Here is a 19,112-nt window from a genome sequence, read left to right on the forward strand (position 1 = left end):
GGTAATGTGTTTGATAGTGATTAGAAATTGCTTCTAAGAATTAAAAATGGAGGAAAACCAACACAATAAAAGAGTTCTTTATTTTTGAAAACTATCAATTTCTTAAGTAGTCAAGATCTGAGAGATCCTAATTAACATCTTCTGTTTTTTTAGGGGGGGGGGGGTATCGACTAAGTTTAGCCTTACTAACTTAGTATGATTCACTAAGTTTTGAAAACTTATTAAGGGTTCTTGAACTTACCTTGTAGCCTCTAATAACGTGATCTAGTGCCATAGGATAGGGATGGCAACGAGATGGGAGTTCCCTCTGAACCCGCCCCAACCCCCACTTGGGTGTAATTTTTTTAACCCATCCCCACCTCTAATAGTATTTTTGAAACCTGATCATGCTCACCTTTACCAAAAAATTTTCACCCTAACTTTTTCTTACAACACAGCAGTCTTTTTAAAATTAAGCAACTCTTTCCATAAAACATTGGTGTGTTATAAGTAGAATTTGGTGTGCAAAAGCTCTAAAAAAAATCCAATTTTCTCTCAAAATCCAATTGATTTCTCTTCTTCAAAATCATTCAGAAAAGTGTAATGATTTTTTGATGCCCCCTTTGAGACACGTCCCCATCACAGAATTGTCGATCATTTGCCTTGGGGTACGTAAAATCATAAATCTTTTTCTTATGCATCCCGAGGCAAATGATCTACGATTCTTTGATGGGGACGTGCATCAGAGTGGGGGTGTCCTATTATCATGACACTTAAAAAAAAAAAAAAAACCTCTCATCTTCATCCTATTTTAAACAAGTGTAATGATTTTCTACCGCCCCTCTTTAACATACGCCCCCATCACATAAGGCCATAAACTCAAGTTCTTTTAACTTACTTTCACTTTTGATTTAAATTTTCATGAGGAGCATTCCTAATTTAAGGATGACATACCTATTTAACCTATTTATATACTCTCTTTCACGAACTAAAGGAAATTATTACATCTCAGGTACACCAATTACCAGGTACGAGGATTAATGACAACTCCAACATAATTTCAAAACTCGTCAAAGACCGAGATGTGTCATCCTAATTGTCTTGGTATCAAGCGTAAATGAGATGAACACACAAGTCAATTGTTAGTACAAGATTTAATACCTCACATTATTATTATTATTTTTTTTGAAATTAGACATGTCAATCGTATCGAAAAATTTGTTCGAGACGAGACACAAAATCGAATTTTAAAACCATGCACACCAGTTACTTGCTATAGGGATTAATGACAGATAAGAGGATAAACGGGGATATAGTCACTTAGTGAAATTTTTTTTTATTTCTTTTTAATTTATATAATCCGGAGACTCGATTTTAAGTTCCGAATTTCAAGCTTATTTTAGTAATTTTAATATTTTCTAATGACGAAAGTACCCTGAACTTTCGTTAAAGAAAACTTTGATGAGGTGGCCCCACACGGTTTGGAGAAGAAAACTTTGATGAGATGGCCCCACACGGTTTGGAGAAAAACACTAAAAAAAATTACAAACCCGCCATTGAAGCACTTCTACATCTTATCATCAGGTCAACCCCCTCCCTTTGTATGTCTATATCAAAAGCTTTGCTTTCTGACCATTAATCCACAGCTATCCTTCCCTCTGTTCTTCCTTGATAAACTGTAAGTTTTTACTTCTTTTGACTTTTCTCTGTTATTATGTCATGCAATAGTTGTTTTAATTTCAGTCGAACTAATTATCTTAAGGTGTCTTTATAGGCCAAATTCAAAAGAAGGAAGCTATTTACTATTTGCACCTTGTAAGTCTTTTTTTTTTTTTTCTCTTTATTTTTCCAAGCTGCTATGTATTTATTTCATTTTTATCCCATCAACTTATGTTCTTCAAATGATTTAGATTTCAATTTAATTACAACATTTCTACAATAAATATCTTTTACCAAATGTTCCCATAGCCTTTAAAAGTACTTTTGAGTATGAAAAAATTGGAAAAAAATCCCCTAGAGAGAGAGATTAATTAATTCCCCTTACCCTTTCAAATTTATTTAGTTCAACTTTTATAAACTGGTCATATATTTATGTCACCGATTTAAATCATTGAGATCGACTATCATAAAAGGTGGATCTCGATGAATGAATCAAAACAGGATCAATCATTTGTAATTTTGTATTGATGATTTCAATCAGCTAGATCAATTCTTGTAAAAATGGTCAATCTTGATGGTTGAATCAAAATAGGTCGAGATCAACCATAATTTTATCCAAAGCATAAAGGTGTTGACCTCTTTCTTTCTTTCGGACCAGGATCCCTTGACTCTAAGAATGACTCATGAAAAAAATATATGATCTCAACCCTTTAGACACAAAATCCAAATGGCTGAGATTCATGAATATCTTGATAACACAAATCTCGGAGATACGATTTTGCATTTAAAGGGTTGGGATCATGTGTTTTTTTCACGAGTCATACTTAGGAGTCAAGGGATCCTGACCCAAAAGAAAGAGGTTCCTATCTCAAGGATATTTTATATCAGTGACTTAAAAAAAAAAAGTGATTCTAGAGAAAGGCATTGACACTTCAATGAGAGCAATTCCAATGGTCTCTAACCCCAAAGGATTGGTGAAATGATCATATCGCACCGTAGGAATTGGAGGTCTTGAGTTTGAATCACCCCAAAGGATTGGTGAAATGGTCATATATTTGGGGAGAGAAAAAGAAAAAAACAGTTTCAAATGGCCTCCTCAAATCCTTTTCGATCACAATCTTCCCCATTTTCTAACCCAAATTTGACTTTGTTTTTGCACAAGAGAAACAAGTATTTTTAACCCCAAAATCCTATAATATTACCATATTGTGACACCACATATTATACTTGTGTCACTTATCTTATTAATGACAATCCTATAATATTACCATATTGTGACACCACATATTATACTTGTGTCACTTATCTTATTAATGACAATATTGATCGATAATTGATAGCATTATAAATCTTTTCAAATATGTACCACCTTTCCACTCAACTCAATTAAAAGTAACATTTTGTAGGGCTTTAAACAAGTCGAGTTCGGATTAGATTTGAGTATATACATATTCATATTTGATTTTTTTTTTACTCGGATCGAAATTCGATTTCAATCCGGTTAGCGGATACCATATCAGAATCATTTTGTTTTCACTAAATCTAGATCCTCCTTGACCGAATCGCTTGATTCGGGTTGGTCAGGTCGATTAATTTCCGACCGTTCAACATTTTTTTTTCAATATTTCTTTTCTAATTATTACACTACCCTATATTACCCTTATAACTCTTTTATTTTATAAGAACTCATATTATACTAAGGTAGTAGAAAAAATAATATTTTGAAAAGATAAAAATATAATTTTCAAAGTAATATATTGTTCGGATCCAATCTGGATTCTACTCAGTTCAAGGGACACCAACCCATATTCGACCCATTTTTTATTCAGGTCAACTCCAACAAACCAATCCCACTAAAATCGGACCACTTGGATATCAAATAAAATTCAATCCATTTTAAGTACTAAACCTTTTCATAAGAGGATGAGAAGACCACTACGGTATCCACCTTTTATAACTTTCTCAGATGGTCTTGCTTTCCTATTTTTGAGGATAGGGAAGAGAAAACCATTGGAGATCTCTGAGCCTATCCAACTCAAAATGATCTAAATGTGCATGGGTCATCTGATTTTTATTTTTCTTGGAATGAATAAGTAGTTGTATGACATTTAAGTCATTCAAAAGTAATTGAATAAATCTGAAATAGTCTTTAAGTTACTGAAATATACATATGACATCTAAGGGCATTTTAGTCATACATTTTAAACTAGATAAGTTCTTCCAAGAAAAATGATCGATTGACATGAGATGAGGATATTCCTTATGGATTTTCTAAACAAATAGATCCAATCTCTAAGAAACTTGAATTTTCCATCCATCTCTGAGTACATCAAAAGTTGTTTTTAAAGCATTTGTCTATCAAAAGCTTTCTTCGTTCATGTCTTTTATTAGCCAAGTTTTTATTGTTCTCTTCCATAATAGAAGGAGATTTGAGAGTTGGTTGATCCATAAACTCATATGAAGCGAGCTCATATGTTTACACACAATCTGATTGTGTAAATTCAAATTCAATTGTTGATATTTATCATAGAGATACATGTATTTTAGCAATATGTATTTTTATTTCACAGTTGAATTTGTTATATTTTTATTTCACACATGAGTTATTTTTCCATGAGTCTACAGATCCCGACCCATGAAAGATACTCTTTGTTCTTCTTTTAAGTTTTTTGAATATCTTTGCTTGTTTATCTTTTTATTGTTTTCACTAACAATAACTAAATTATCTATATTTTTTTTTATAAGGAACCCAAAAATAAGGAAACTATTGGAAAAAAAATAATAATAATCATTATTTTTTAGATGTATTTTTGTCAATGGAATCCTTTTGACACTGTACAAAAATAAATTTTGGTCTCATGTCAAGAGGCGCCTGTTGACATTGAGTATTTTAAAAAATATATATATATATATATAATTGACATGAGATCATAATTTATTTTTGTATAGTGCCAATAGGATCCCATTGACAATGATTTTTTCTTAAAATAAGGGCATATTCATAATTTTAATAAAAATTTAAAAAAAGAGTATTTTCGATATAAAAAAAACTATCAATTTATTGTACCGTTTTGGTAAAAAAATAAAAAATTGAAAACGCTAAATTACTATTTTTGAAATTAAGTTCAATAATGCTCTATTTTAGGAATTATTCGATTTTTGGTGCATGTTTTGGTAAATTTACCTAATTTTAAATATTGTATGATTGACTTGAGACATAAATACAAGTTTTCATAAATGCATTGACTCTCTTACGTATTGAGCAATAAGACTACTATTCAAAAGATAATGGGGGGAAGGATATAGAAGAGATCAAGTAAGAGTGAGTTAAACAACTGATAATTTTGGGCTTAGATGATGGATGATGCTTAGCATTTGTCTAATGGAGAAACCGTAAATTGTAAAGGAAGAACATGGAAAACATTCCCATGTGAGATTGATACGTTTTTACTCTATTTACGTAGAGATTGTTTAATTAAGGATATGAATGGATCATTAATAATTCAAAGAACGTAAAAAAAATTAGGATTTTTCGAAGGATTTGTGCAAGAAAAAAGTTATATCGGTCCTTGTTTTAGTCCAAAAATATTTTATAATGTATGAAATATTCAGAGAATCGCTAAGTATAATCTATACACAAGAAAAGGAAAGGGAAAAGAAAAAGAAAAAGAAAAAGAAAAAAAGTAATTAAAAAAAACAAATAAAATGATATCCAAAGCACATTTTATATTTTTTAAAAACCTTCATCTAATCCAATATGAAATTTGCATGTTTGAAACTTATCTTATTGCGTTTGTGTATCAAAGTTTTCTATGGTGGTATCTTTGCTTAGGCAAGTTCTTTATCTCTTTCAAAAAAAAAAAAAAAACCAGAACATACGTTTTACCCAATTGTAAAATTTTGAGCTATTTTACCTTTTATTATCTCCCTCTCTTATTATATAAGGGGCGTTCTATGCACCCACTTTTTTGCTCATCTCACCCACTTAACTATTTTCACCCACCATCCGCCACTGAATTTGATTTGGTCTGTTCGTCCCCTTATTCTTCTTCTTCTTCTCGTCTCTGTCTCTCTCTCTCTCTCATTCACATCTACCTCCTTCTCATTCTTCTTCTTCCTATTTGAATCTACATAAGTTTCAACTAGGGCTTCGTGTTACAAGAAGCAACACCCTTAGAGTTTGCAAAATAGGTTAGCAATGATCGTGAAAACCTGAACTCCTAATCTAGTAGTTGTTAGAAAATCTTGGTACCGAATTATTTTTTTTTTTTTCCTCTTTTTGGCTAAGTGAGCAAAAAAATTAATTAAAGAATAAGGAATCTACATCAATCACTGAGGCATTCCCCTTGTTTTGACCTCAGAATTAGGTGACCTAATTGATCACCCAAAAATTTCTCCCACAAAATTTCAAAACATATTAGGCCTAGTCCAAGTGTATGTGTTTTTAGGTCAGTCCAAGATAATTTGGGTTGGGTTTGTAATTTATGTAAGTGGCACACTTATGTTGTGCTTTCCAAAATAAGGGTTTTATTTTCTTTTGTAAGAAGTCTGAAGTCTTTTCTAGAGAAAAGAGTAGAGAAAGAAAGCTCAAGAGATGAGAGGTTTGGAAAAATTGATTTAGAAGAAGGTAAATTTAAGTGATAGAGATGACTCCTTGTATCGATTTGCCCCATTTTTTCATAGTGAAATCGAACTCCAACACTCATACATCTGAGGATGTAACCTTCGAGTGAACCATGTAAGATCTTGTGTTGTGGGTATTGTGTTCTTACTCTTTCTTTTGCATTGGCTACTATTAGTCGGCTTTATTTTTCGTTGCTATTATCAAACAAGGTTTTGGAAGGTGTGGCATACAATATGTTTGGTGAAATACTCGATAGGTGTTTGATCAAATTACTAAGTAAGCTTCACTAAGGTGTTCACATACACAACAAAATCTACATCAATCATTGAGGCATTCCCCTGTTTAGACCTCGGTATTTGGGTGTCCTAATTGATCACCCAAAACTTTCTCCCACAAAATTTCTTTCGCCCGAGTACTGTTGAAAATTGAAGCATTAATACCTATTATCGGAGAATTAACATGTTCTTCACATTCAAATCCTTCTTCCTTCCCCACTTCAAACCATCAATAGGTAGAGGTTAGAAAACCTTCTTATACCAACTAGGTTGCTTAATTTAAGTCAAACCTCATGTGCAAAACTGCACTAGAAAGACATAGCTCCTCTTGAATTCGACACATGACACATCTAGAACCAAGTTGGGGTCCCCTTTTCTTTTAAATTGAATCGACTAAGCATGACTTATCATTTATCTTCCAAAGGAGCACTTTCATTTTAATTACTTGGAATCCTTGAGCTCCAAATTCCCTCCCAACTACGATCTTCTATGTCTCACCTTTTGATAGAGTTCAAAGCACTGCTTGTAGAAAATAACCCCAATTTATTTTCTTACCTAATAATCTACATTGATGAAGCTCCATTGAACAAATCAGATTTTGAACCTCCTCATCCATTTGATAATTTATCTTTTCCAAATCCCTTACTCCTTTAGCCCAAACCTCATCTATCTAGACATCATTCCTTAGTGTTGGAAAATGTCTATGAGAGGGTGTCCTCATATTAATAAACTTATTTAGACCTCTACTCAGAACCTCTTCTGCTAAAATAAATAAAGCAGGAGATAGATTATTTCCTTGCCTTCGTCCTCTCGAACTCTTAAAGAAGTTCCATTCCGACTTGTCGTAAGCTTTGGACATGTCGATCTTGAGAGTGATTTTCCCTCCCTTGATCTTTATGTTCAGCTCTCTATTAGCTTCATGGGCCATGATTACATTATCGTCAATGCTCATTCACTTGATAAAGGTTCCTTGTTCCTTTGAAATTGTAGAAGGTAAATGAACACCCAGACAAATAGCAAGAATCTTTGAAATAATTTTATATAAAAAGTTACATAACCTCTGTTGCATTCACCTCCTTAGGAATAACTCCCTCCTTGAAGAAATGAGAAACTACTGCTAAAAGGTCTTGTTTTAGGGAGAAATTATGGTTAGTTGTATAGTTGAACTTGAAGATGAATGGTTTTAGGGAGAAATTCAGAGGTTTTTTCTATTAGAAGTTGAAGAAAAGGATATTTTCAATTAGTATATGAGAAGGCCCAGTCAAGAGACAATGTCATCAACAAAAATTGAAGGGGGTGTGGGGGGCAAACTATGGTTAGTTGTATAGTTGAAGAACTTGAAGATGAATGGTTTTAGGGAGAAATTCAGAGGTTTTTTTTATATATTATAAGTTGAATAAAATGATATTTAGATCATTTTTAATTAGTATATGAGAAGGCCTGCTCAAGAGGCAATGTCATCAACAAAAATTGAAGGGGGTGTGGGGGCAAACTATGGTTAGTTGTATAGTTGAAGAACTTGAAGAAGAGATGAATGATTTTAGGGAGAGGCTTTTTTTATTATAAGTTGAAGAAAAGGATATTTAAATCATTTTCAATTAGTATATGAGAAGGCCTGATCAAGAGGCAATGTCATCAACAAAAATTGAAGGGGGGTGTGGGGGCAAAAATTGGAAGGACGTGAGGGTGTGGGGGCAAATGGGGAGAGAAATGAGGGAGTGGGGACAAATGGGGATGTAATTAGTTGAAAATACAGGGGAGTCTTAAAGTTCTGTGGGGGCAATTGCCCCCACCAGTTCCTTAGTAGCTCCGCCCCTGCATCTTGCCATGACAGTTGAGGGCTGGATTCCTTCTAAAAGCCAATCCTCCAGGGGAGGGCAATCCACGACTGTGATGCCAATTCCATCCACATTATTCAGTCATTCTCCAATCACAACGTGTCTGCCCTTCTTACTTGGATTGTCATGTCAAAGGATTGGGTATTATGATCTCTATCCTTAAGCAAGTTTATGCGGGATTTTTGCTTCCAAAACATCTCCTCACGCTTGATAAAGCCAGAATGCTCAAATTTTGCTGCTTGACACTCTTCATAGACCTTCTGATCCCAAACCATTGAGACCTAAAAAATTTCAATCTGTTTCTCTTCTTTTTTGCTTCTCCTTAATTCCCAAGCCCACATTAATCCCAACATCTTTACTCCATTCCTGGAATTCAATCTTCACTCTCTTTGGTTTTGAGAATAATCTAAACATCGGGGAATCCTCCATATATGCTTACATATAAAAAATCATCCATTTCCTGTTGAGTTTAGTCCTACATCGAACAATCATTGCCTCGTTTCTCACCTTATAACTTCCTAGGCCTCACTCATTGCCAATTGGTTTTGAGTTGGACCTCCAAATTTATCATCTCCACCCAAAACTCAAGAAAATGGAACTTTCTTGGTCTCGAAGCAACATTTTTTGGTAGGGAAATGATCTGAACCAAGCCTTGGGAAATGCTGGATTCCTGGGTTGCCAAGATCTTCAATCCATTTTGTGGAAATAAAATTCAATCTAATCAAGCCCATATCTTCCTTTCTCTATGAAGATTATTACTCCAAGTGAATTGATTCCCGAAGAATACAACTTCAATAAGAACCATTAAGTTAATAAATTCTTCAATGGAATATTTGTTAAGAGATGACCTGCCTCTGTTTTCTGTTTCAATGAATTAGTGCATTAAAGTCTCCTGGAAGATCTGTTATATATTTGAATGAGCTAGCTTACTAGATCTTAAATTCGGCAAGATCTCTCCTTCCTCTAATTCTGGAAGATCAATCATTGCCATCTCACTAATCTTTGTCCATGGTGGTATCGCTACATCATTATTTAGATCATATGCTTTTGATGAGTAACTCATTATCGGTTCTGTGTCGTCATCTTCTTCAACTCTAGTCTGTCCATTGTTTATCGTTTCCTTCCCTTTACCAGCTTATTCAGTCTCACATCATTATTTTTAATTCTTCTTTTTCTATGCCCAATCTTGTCACAACTTTTGCAAAAATGAGGAATAGAACTATAGTCAATTGCTTGCTAGGTCCAACAGAACATATAACCTAACTTCATTTAATCTTGATACCCATTCTCGTAGTGTGAAAAATTGCTAGCACCTCACCCACAACCGAGGCTAGATATCTTAAATTTACTTCCTCCTAACAGAATAAAGGAATCTTAGGAAGAGTAATCCAAGATGGAAGAATCAGTGGGTTGTTTTTCATTGGGTGAAAAAACAGCCTCCACTTAAAAACCCTCATCATAATTCTTTATTTTAACCAAACAGCTACCATGTCTTCTTGAATGGAGAAATTAAGCATAACGTGTCTGAAGTCAAGAGCCATTACTTCATATGATCCATGAAGCTTCCATCTTGATGCCATTCCAAACGAACTCCACTCCCAAGTGAGCTTGAGACCATTGTCGTTCCCTAAAAATTTTTGCCATTTGGGCAAACTGAAATCTCATTGCACCTGCCTCCACATCTTCTTTGCTGAAGATAATAGCAAGTTCTCTAAAACAATTAAAGGCTTTCTGAGCTTAATGAGGCGTTCCTTGATCTTTCAAAGGCAGTTGAGGTCCTCCATCATCACCTTGTCTTATTATTGAAACCACTTTTGTAAATTGACCTTGAAACATTCCTCGAAGGATCACCAGTGTTCTCCATCTCTCTTGGCCGTTATAGTGATACCTTCTCGACTGGATTGCACCCTCCCATATAATAGGAGAATGCTAACGTCCAATAATTCATGGGGACGTTAGCATTGTCTAACACTTTTTTTTTCAATAATACCCTTCCTCATTTAGTCTTTTACACAATAAATATTTGTTTACATAATAAATGCTATAAGTATTTAAGTATTTTGAATTAAATATTTTTTTTGTAGTAAATTATTTGCAATCAATGCCAACATAATAAATGCTTTTATTAATGGCATAATAAATATATTTATTGTGTAAAAGACTAACATGTCCTTGTATTTTTCACTAAAAGACAAAAAAAGGAGGGGTATTATTGTAAAAACAAAAGTGTTGGACAATGCTAACGTGCCCCTGAGGTCTAAGACGTTAGCATTTCTTATATATAAATATTAGGCTTGGAAAAGAATTTTTAGTGAGTCACTTTGTAATATGTAGTAATAGAAAAATCCTCTACCATCTTAAAAGCAATACATCCTTTGTTTTAGTAAACCATCTTTATTTTTGGTCCGTTAAAAAAATATTTTTATTAATATAACAATCCCTACGTCTCTTCTTGTGAGAAATAACTTTGAAGTCGATCCCTTCCCAAATTGAAGTTCCCAAGGTTTTCAAACTTTTGACAATTCCCTCAATGTTTTGATGAAAAGTTGAGATTCCCCCATGTTTTTAGACTATTTAAAATCTCCTTCGTCTTGGTCTTCTTTTGTAGATTAATAAAGTGATGACTGATGACCTCAATATCTTCGTCTTAAATTTGGAACCCAAAACCCTTTGTTTTCTTCCTAAAATAGTCATTTTCAAGCTTTTCAACCTCTAAACAATTTTCATCATCATGCTTCAAATATCCTATTTTGTTTTGAGATTTGAAGGTTGAATTTAGACTTCAAGCTGTAACCCCAAATCTTGACTTTTCCACTTAATTCAAAGTACATCAAATTAGGATCATTCTATGCTTTTTTTCTTTCAATTTAGTCCCAGTACTAATGGATCTCAGATTCATTAATACATGATCTTATTTGTAGTAATTACAATAAGTGCTTCGATGACTATAATCAAGATTGTACATTATATGGTACAAATTAATAATATATTACATTGTTGACATATTAAATCGGCTCATTATATACTCATTCATACATACATATGCTTGCACTTCAAAATGAAAACTCCAAATGACAGGATATCCTTGTGCCAACAAATTATATACATTACTGTGAATTAAGCATCTCTAAAATTTACAAGAAATAGATAGATTTTTATTAGTAATTATTAATTATCTCAGCAACGACGTTTCTAATCTTAGTATACATAACTCTGAAAGATAGAAACATAAGCTCATGTATTCTATATTAGGATATGTTTGTTTTCGGAGGCAAATGATTAATTGGTCGAAAAAACTTTATCATAGGCGAAAGGATTTAATCTAAGAGAATTCTCTACCCATGGAAAATTCTTTTACAGACTGAAAGATTAAGAAAATATATACTTGTGATCGGGGAAAATTTGGATTTCAACCAAAAATTGATTACCCAACAAATGCACAAATAAACAAACCATTAATCTCCCGTTTTTCATTGTTTGATTTTGAAGTTCAATTTAAAGATTAATATTAAACTCCTGGACTATTTGCTTGCACTATTAATGCTTTAGTTTTCTTCTCTACTATTGGAATAACTATAGCCAATGACACTATATTTTACTTTTAAGTTGTTAATTTTGTCCTTTCCTAATTTTACATTTTAAAAGATTGCGATATTTCGTTAAAAAATGTGCAGGAAAATGGCGGATGCAATCCTAAACATTCTCATAGAAAAACTGGTTGAAAGTCTCCTAAATGAAAGTTGCCATCTGCTTGAATTCCACAAGCAATTTAAGATTGTGAATCAAGAGCTCGAGTTAATGCAGAGCTACATCAAACAAGTAGAGAGAGTAAGGAGGAAGGACCAAAATGAAGTTCTTAAGACTTGTGTGGGACAATTGAGAGAGTTACTATATGATGCAGAGGATATTCTATCAGATTGCAAGTTGTTTTTAGTAAGAAGAAAAAGGGTCTCAAAGTTCAAGCGTTATTGCTCTCCTTCATTCTGGAAATTCCGTTATAGATTGGGAAAGAAGCTTGGTGGGATAAATCAAGAAATACAGACTCATAGAGGTAGGTTGAGTTCTTACCTTCTTGCAACTCCTCCTATCCCTCTGGACCAAGAGCAGTTAGGAAGTAATCGACCGGCGACTTACCCAATTCTAATGAAAAAGGCTGAAATAGTAGGCCTGGAGGAAGATGTGAAGAAAATTAAACGGTGGGTTTTAAACCCACATGGTTCGCCGTTGAACATCATTGGAATAGTCGGTATGGGTGGGATTGGAAAAACCACCCTTGCTCAAAAGGTACATAATGATGATGATGTGGAGCGTTACTTCGATCATATCTTGATGGTGACTGTTTCACAAACTTTCAAATTTGAAGAGTCAATCAAGACTATGTTGAAAAAAATTGGCGGGCCCAGAGATTTCTCGAACATCAATTTATATGATTTACTGAAGGAACTACAGGACATATTGGAGAAGAAGAAATGTTTGGTTATCCTGGATGATGTATGGAGACTAGATGAAGGCTTATGGTGGGAAAGTTTGAAAGCAGTTTTGGTTCATAGCAGTAGTTGTGTCATTGTCACAACAAGGGATGTGGATGTGGCTCGCTTAATGGGAGCCACTGAGTCACGCACACATCATTCACGACCTCTCTCTGATAAAGATAGTTGGTCATTATTCATCAGAACAGCATTTTCAGTGGAAGGAGGTCAGTGTACGAATTCAGAGCTTGAGAATATCGGTAAGGAGATTGTTGATAGATGTGGAGGACTCCCATTGGCAATCAAGGTTGTTGGAGGAATGATGATAAATAAAGGAAGTTCGACCAAGGAATGGGAGCGAATATCTAAGAACCTAAGCAAAGAATTGGACAAGAAAGGTGAACCAATCTTTTCTATGTTACAATTAAGTTATGATGAACTTCCTTCTCATCTGAAACCATGTCTGCTGTGTTTGGCTGTATATCCTGAAGATTATAGTATATTATCTGAAGATATAATTTCTTGGTGGATTGGTGAGGGCTTTGTTCGAGTAGGGAAACAAGGAAGGACTGCATATGATATTGGGAGAGACTATTTCGAAGAATTAATCAGCCGATGTTTATTACTTGTAAAATTTGAGTCTTTTGGGACAAAAAATGTTTGGTTTAGAGTACATGATATGGTAAGAGAAATGATTAGAAGGGTTGCAGGGGAAGAAAATTTTATTTGGATAAATGATGGGGGGGAGTTTTCCTCTATCCAAATGCAATCACGTCGTCGAGTAGGTATGGTGATGAACACAGATATGAATCTCTTTATATCCGAGGAGCAAACCAATTTCAAATCATTGCGGACAATAATAGGGTTTGATTTAGAAGAGAGTGAGGAGTTGGTTCTAAATCTGGAATCAAAGCTAGGCCAATTAAAATGGTTGAGGGTTTTGGTTATTTGTTTTAAGGATTTATCATCTCAGGAGACTCTTAAAAGAGTAGATTGGTTGAGTTGGATAGGATCACTAAAGCATCTCGTTTGTCTTCGGATAGAAAACTCCCGATTAGAGAGACTTCCAGATTCTATCGGAAACTGTCAAAACCTTCAAATTTTAAGCCTAATGAATTGTCCTAATTTAAAGAGATTGCCAAAAAATATAGCATCCTTGGAGAAATTATGCACCTTGGATTTATTAGGTTGTGAGTGCATAGAATTCCTCCCCAGTGAGATTGGAAACCTTCGACAACTGTGTATATTCTCTTTTACTGCGAATTCAAAAGTCAAGGATGGGGGGTTTCGCATTTCTGGGTTGAAAAAATTGACTCAAATCAGTGAACTTGTGTTTTCCATAGATTCAGAAGATGGAATAGAACAAGGGGAGCTGAAGGTGTTGTCAGAGCTCACACAATTGGAGTGGTTGTATATACAATTTCCAAGCAACAACGACGACAACAATGGTGCGGAAGAACGACTGCGACTAGCAAGGAAAGTAGATCATCAACTACTCTCACCTCTTAACCAGCTCTCAGAGTTATATCTTAAAGGAGAAGTAGGAGAAAAAGACACCTATTTGGCTCAGTCCAACCTCTCTTCCCAATTTAAGGTATCTTACTATTTATGATAGTAAATATCTCAGGCATATGAGTCCAGAATTCTTTGGAGATGATGAGGTTTCTAACAACAATAATACAACAACTGTCTGGAAATTGGAAGTCTTATACCTTCACTGCCTATACGAATTGGAGGAGGAGTGGCCGAGAATGCAAAAGGCAATGCCATTTTTAAGACTCCTAAAGGTTTTCTACTGCCCAAAATTCAAAGCATTCCCTTTGGACTTGGATGAAGATGGTAGCGGCACTTGGAGGAAAGAATGAACTGTGTACGTACACTTCAATTTCGATACCCTCCTTGTTCGCATATTTACTTTATTTTTATTTTTATTGGGGCTTTTCTAGTTTTAAATTTTCATTAATAATAGTTGATTTGGATGAAAGCATTCTGTTTTCACTTGGATGAATAATTTGTAGGGGCAGTACTTGGGCAGTTGGAGGAAAGATTAAGCTGTTCATTTTGATGTAAGTACCCTCCTTCAAAATGTTTGCATATTAATTTTTTCTCTCTTTCTTATTCTCCATTAAACAGATGGTTAGGATAGGAGGAAACTTACATATTTCTAGAAATGAGTAATATCTTTCTAGGGATGACTCCACTTTTTCCTTGGGATACATTTTTTTGTTTTGTTTTGGAATCCAAATCTTCCTAACTGTCAGTTTGATGGAAGGATTAGTCGATCAGAAATCTTTTTAAGTTTGGTTGTAAATTATGTATCATTTGGATTTTATCACTCCTGTATAAAACAAGTCTCTTTTTTTAATGTCCCTTCAAAGCTATTATTTCTTGCAATATATTCATGTTTTCACAAAAATGAGCACGGACCAACAAGTTTCACATCACTTACTATTGATTCCACTCCATCCTAAAAAAGATTATTATTCGGGATATTTACGAAAAAGTTCTCAACTTTTGAAGAATTTATAATCCAAGCTCACTGTTCATTTTAATTACCACAACTTGAAAGATAACAAATTCGGCCAGGTTTAAATTGACTAATTGGAAATAGTCACTTTAAACCTGTGAAATTGTCACTTTAAACTTGCGAAATGGTACTCACTTTAAAACTGTCGAAATCGTTAGAGTTCTGGGTTTTTTTTTTTAACGAAAACATGATCATTAACGTTTTGGTAATTAAAATGAACAGTTAGCTCGAATAATAAATAATTCATTTTCAGCTCACGAAATGGTAATTCACCCTTATGATTATTATTATTATTATTATTATTGTTATTATCCTGCCCTTACTTGTTATGGAAAAAAACTTTGAAGCGGGCAGCCCACTTGATCTATGAGCCAGCCCTTAATATTCTTCATTTATCCAATCATTCAGACTCATGGATTTCTCATCTTGTCCGGTTGTCCATAATATCAAATTGACTTGTTCGACTTGTTTTGTCTCAAATTATGGGTTATCTTGCTAAATCATTTTAAATATTTTTATTGATCCAGATCAGTGGCATTGTGTTTGATAATGTTGCCAGCTTCTATGATTGGGAATTGCTTCTAGGTATTGCAGTTGGGAAAAACAAGAAATGGCATTTTGGTAAATTATTGTAGTGTTGTGATGTGTGTAAAGTCTGGGATTATTGCTTGTTGAAATAGATATAACTGTTGGATTCTATTTAAATGGCCAGATACCATTAAATGTAAATAAAGAATCAGTTGATACTTTATAATTAACTATCACAAAAAAAATACTTTCACATCACTTTTTTTTTTCTTTTTAAACAACCATCAGTTTTTGAGAAAATGACATCCAAAGTGCATTTTTCATGAGTGAAGGGATCGAGCAAAAAAGTGCGGAACTTTTGACATTGATTTATGTTCGATCTTTAAAGTTTAAACATCAATTTGAAAAATCCGATATCTATAAACCGTCTTTAACACACTTTTTTATCCGTAGAACGGAAATCAGGTTTTACTTATAAATATCATTTAAAAAATGATGTCTAAAGTCTATTTTCTAAGAAACTCCAAACAACTCCTTCAAATTAAAGAATAATTGTATCCAAACATGACCTTATTTCAAATGCAAGTCTTCATGAAGGATGTTCAAACTAGTTCATTGTTGTTATTTTGTATTCACTTCGGATCATTTTGCCAAGTAGGAGATAAAATGGTTCACACCCAAGTGGGACATGAGTATTATATCCATATTCAAATTAAGTTGGAATTTTTATATTGATAAGATTTTTTCTCGAATCCTACTAACTAATACCATATCTTGATCCGACCCTGGTTGGGTCAAATCGGATAAGTTTTGAATGTTCGATTTTTTAGCCTATGATACTCTTTTGCAAGCTTGTAATATTATTCTATTTTACCATTTTACACTCTCATTTTTCATACTGTAAAACAAGGGTATTAAAAAAAAATAAAAAATAAAAAATAAAATGACCTTTATAGTTTTCAAAGCAATATAAATTTGGATCGGGCAAATCTAAGGATGGATCCGTATCCGACTTGGGTCATGAAACATAAATCTAGCTAAACTTACAAATCTCAAGAACGTGATATGAATTTTGGGGGAAGAAGACGACAATAACTGATTTTAGATAGAAATATCAAGGGTTTTCAACAACAGGTTAAGGCTCAGGGTGAAAACCATGGATTGAAGTTTGCCTATGAAGGATTGTTGGTAGAAAAGGCAGGGATTTTTACTTAAACAGCTTTGAAGATGACAAAATTTCAAGGAAATAAAAGCTTAAGGGGTTCAAAAGATGTTCAAGGCCATGGCATTTCGCTCATTTATGTTAAGTCTTAGAGACGAAGACATAGCATGTTATCACTTTGAAGAATCAGTGGAAATAGTGATATATGTTAAAATATTTCACCTCATTTATGTTAAGTCTTAGATAGGGTTTTGTAAGTTGTTTTTAAGGGAAAGTTCGCAAATATTGAATATGTTAAAGGAAAAATGACGTTTAGTGATTCCCTTGAATGTGCCATCAGTTGAAACTGCCTGTTTTTTTTCCTTTGTACCTCTGGTTACTATCGCACTTAACAAATGAGCTTTACAATTCAAAATCTAAGTCAATGATTTTCGTGTTTATAGTTCATACACATGTTCAAATTCGTGTAATGGATGAAGTTCAGCTAAGTTTTGCCATAAGATGGTTAACAGTTGAATTTACGGTGATCAAATTATGCTCAAGGGTTCTACCACACAATCTAAACTCAGAATTAATTTTATATGACATTATAAATCACAAGATTTCAGAAGTGACATGGGCCGCATCCAAGTCAGTAGTTGCAGCAAGAGGGAGAAGGTAAAAGTCATGTTCGACATCCTTTATGCCCCATATGAATCATATAACAGAGGCAAATATAGATCTATGAAATCAGATTTTATCAAAAAAAAAAAGTTTCTTTCAAGTACACCAGCACAAGATGAAAAGCCATGAAACAAATCGAGAAAAGAAAAAAAACTGATCAAATGCCATGTAATGTCACCACCCACAAAATGAAGAAACAATAGTAAGACTTCTAAGCTAATTATGGTTACATAGATCTGTAAACCAAGGGATACACCATGTCAATAAATTCAAAATACTATGAATAAGAAGCTTTATGTTTACCTTGAGTTTCTACAACTGTGTTGCCCGCTTGATCTCTTGATTGAATAGATCCTCTGAAGCCTGATCTGTTCTCTAAATTTGGGTTAGATCCCACATCACTGACATAGTTGGAGAAAGCTTCTTCGGCTTCTAAGATTCCCTGGTCATCATCAACCTGATTAATCGAGTACTCTTCAGATTCCTAGATAACCTTCTCAACAATTTTTTTCTTCTCTTTCTGTTTGTATTTTGAGGATGTTGGATTTAACGTAGCACAAGGATTTGTTTCTCTAATTTAAGGAACACAGATATGAATCTCTTCATATCCGAGCAAACCAATTTGAAATTGTTGCGAACGATATGAGGGTTTTATTTAGAAGACAGTGAGGAGTTTGTTCTAAATTTGGGATCAAATCTATGCCAATTAAAATGGTTAAGGGTTTTGAATATTCATTTTAAATATTTATCTCAACCCCAGCACCTCGTTTGTCTACAGATACAAAACTTTGAATTAGAGAGACTTTCTAATGGAAATCTTCAAAGCCTTCAAATTTTAAGCCTAAGAAACTGTTCTAATTTAAAGAAATTACAAAAAAATGTAGCATCTGTGGAGGGTAATTCACTATGTGAGAATTTTTGAAATTCGACAGTCCAAAACCGTCGAATTATGGGACAATTCGACAGGCTCGATCGTCGAATTCTTCTGTCGAATTTTGGCTTGTCGAAAAAATAATCGGCGGTTAAAAATCATAGAATTTATGGATATAGCGACGGTCGCCGACCGTCGCTAGAGAGGAAAAACCCGTCGCAAATACACATAGCAACAGCCGGTATATGGACTTATAGCGACAGCGGCTATTGGCCGTCGCTATAGGGTATTTTATTAAAAAAATATTTTTTAAAGGCTACGGTTGCCGACCGTTACTATAGGGTATTCTTTTTTTAAAAAAATTTTAGGTCCTCAACTAGAACTCGCCCAATCTGGATGTGCATCAAATTTGTCAAGTTCATTTGGATTGGGCTTACTCCTACTTGATTGGGCTTATAAAAGTGATTCCACAGAAGTACTTCTATTGAAAGTAGAGCTGTGCCAATGAAACCTAAAT

The 19,112-nt window shown here is 33.9% G+C and overlaps 1 protein-coding gene across 2 annotated transcripts; it reads left to right on the forward strand.

The window, feature by feature from the left end:
- Nucleotides 1-1,552: 1,552 nt before the first annotated feature.
- On the forward strand, nt 1,553-16,139 carry LOC147382676 (disease resistance RPP13-like protein 4). 2 transcript variants are annotated; one of them, XM_086429323.1, is made up of 5 exons: nt 1,553-1,657; nt 1,754-1,794; nt 12,050-14,714; nt 14,869-14,910; nt 15,899-16,138. In XM_086429323.1, exon 3 carries the CDS (start codon nt 12,054-12,056, stop codon nt 14,454-14,456), a length of 2,403 nt encoding a protein of 800 aa, XP_086285449.1. In that variant the 5' UTR covers nt 1,553-1,657; nt 1,754-1,794; nt 12,050-12,053; the 3' UTR covers nt 14,457-14,714; nt 14,869-14,910; nt 15,899-16,138. The 2 variants fall into 2 exon arrangements, with proteins under 2 accessions (XP_086285449.1, XP_086285448.1); XM_086429322.1 differs by having other exon boundaries at nt 12,050-14,910; nt 15,899-16,139.
- Nucleotides 16,140-19,112: the final 2,973 nt, after the last annotated feature.

This window comes from Akebia trifoliata, chromosome 16 (genome assembly GCF_017979445.1).
Source record: "Akebia trifoliata isolate Shusen 1 chromosome 16, ASM1797944v1, whole genome shotgun sequence".
Lineage (NCBI taxonomy): Eukaryota > Viridiplantae > Streptophyta > Magnoliopsida > Ranunculales > Lardizabalaceae > Akebia > Akebia trifoliata.

Coding starts and splice junctions, on each gene's coding strand:
- LOC147382676 (XM_086429322.1), top strand. CDS start 12,054: ATGGCGGATGCAATCCTAAACATTCTCATAGAAAAACTGGTTGAAAGT.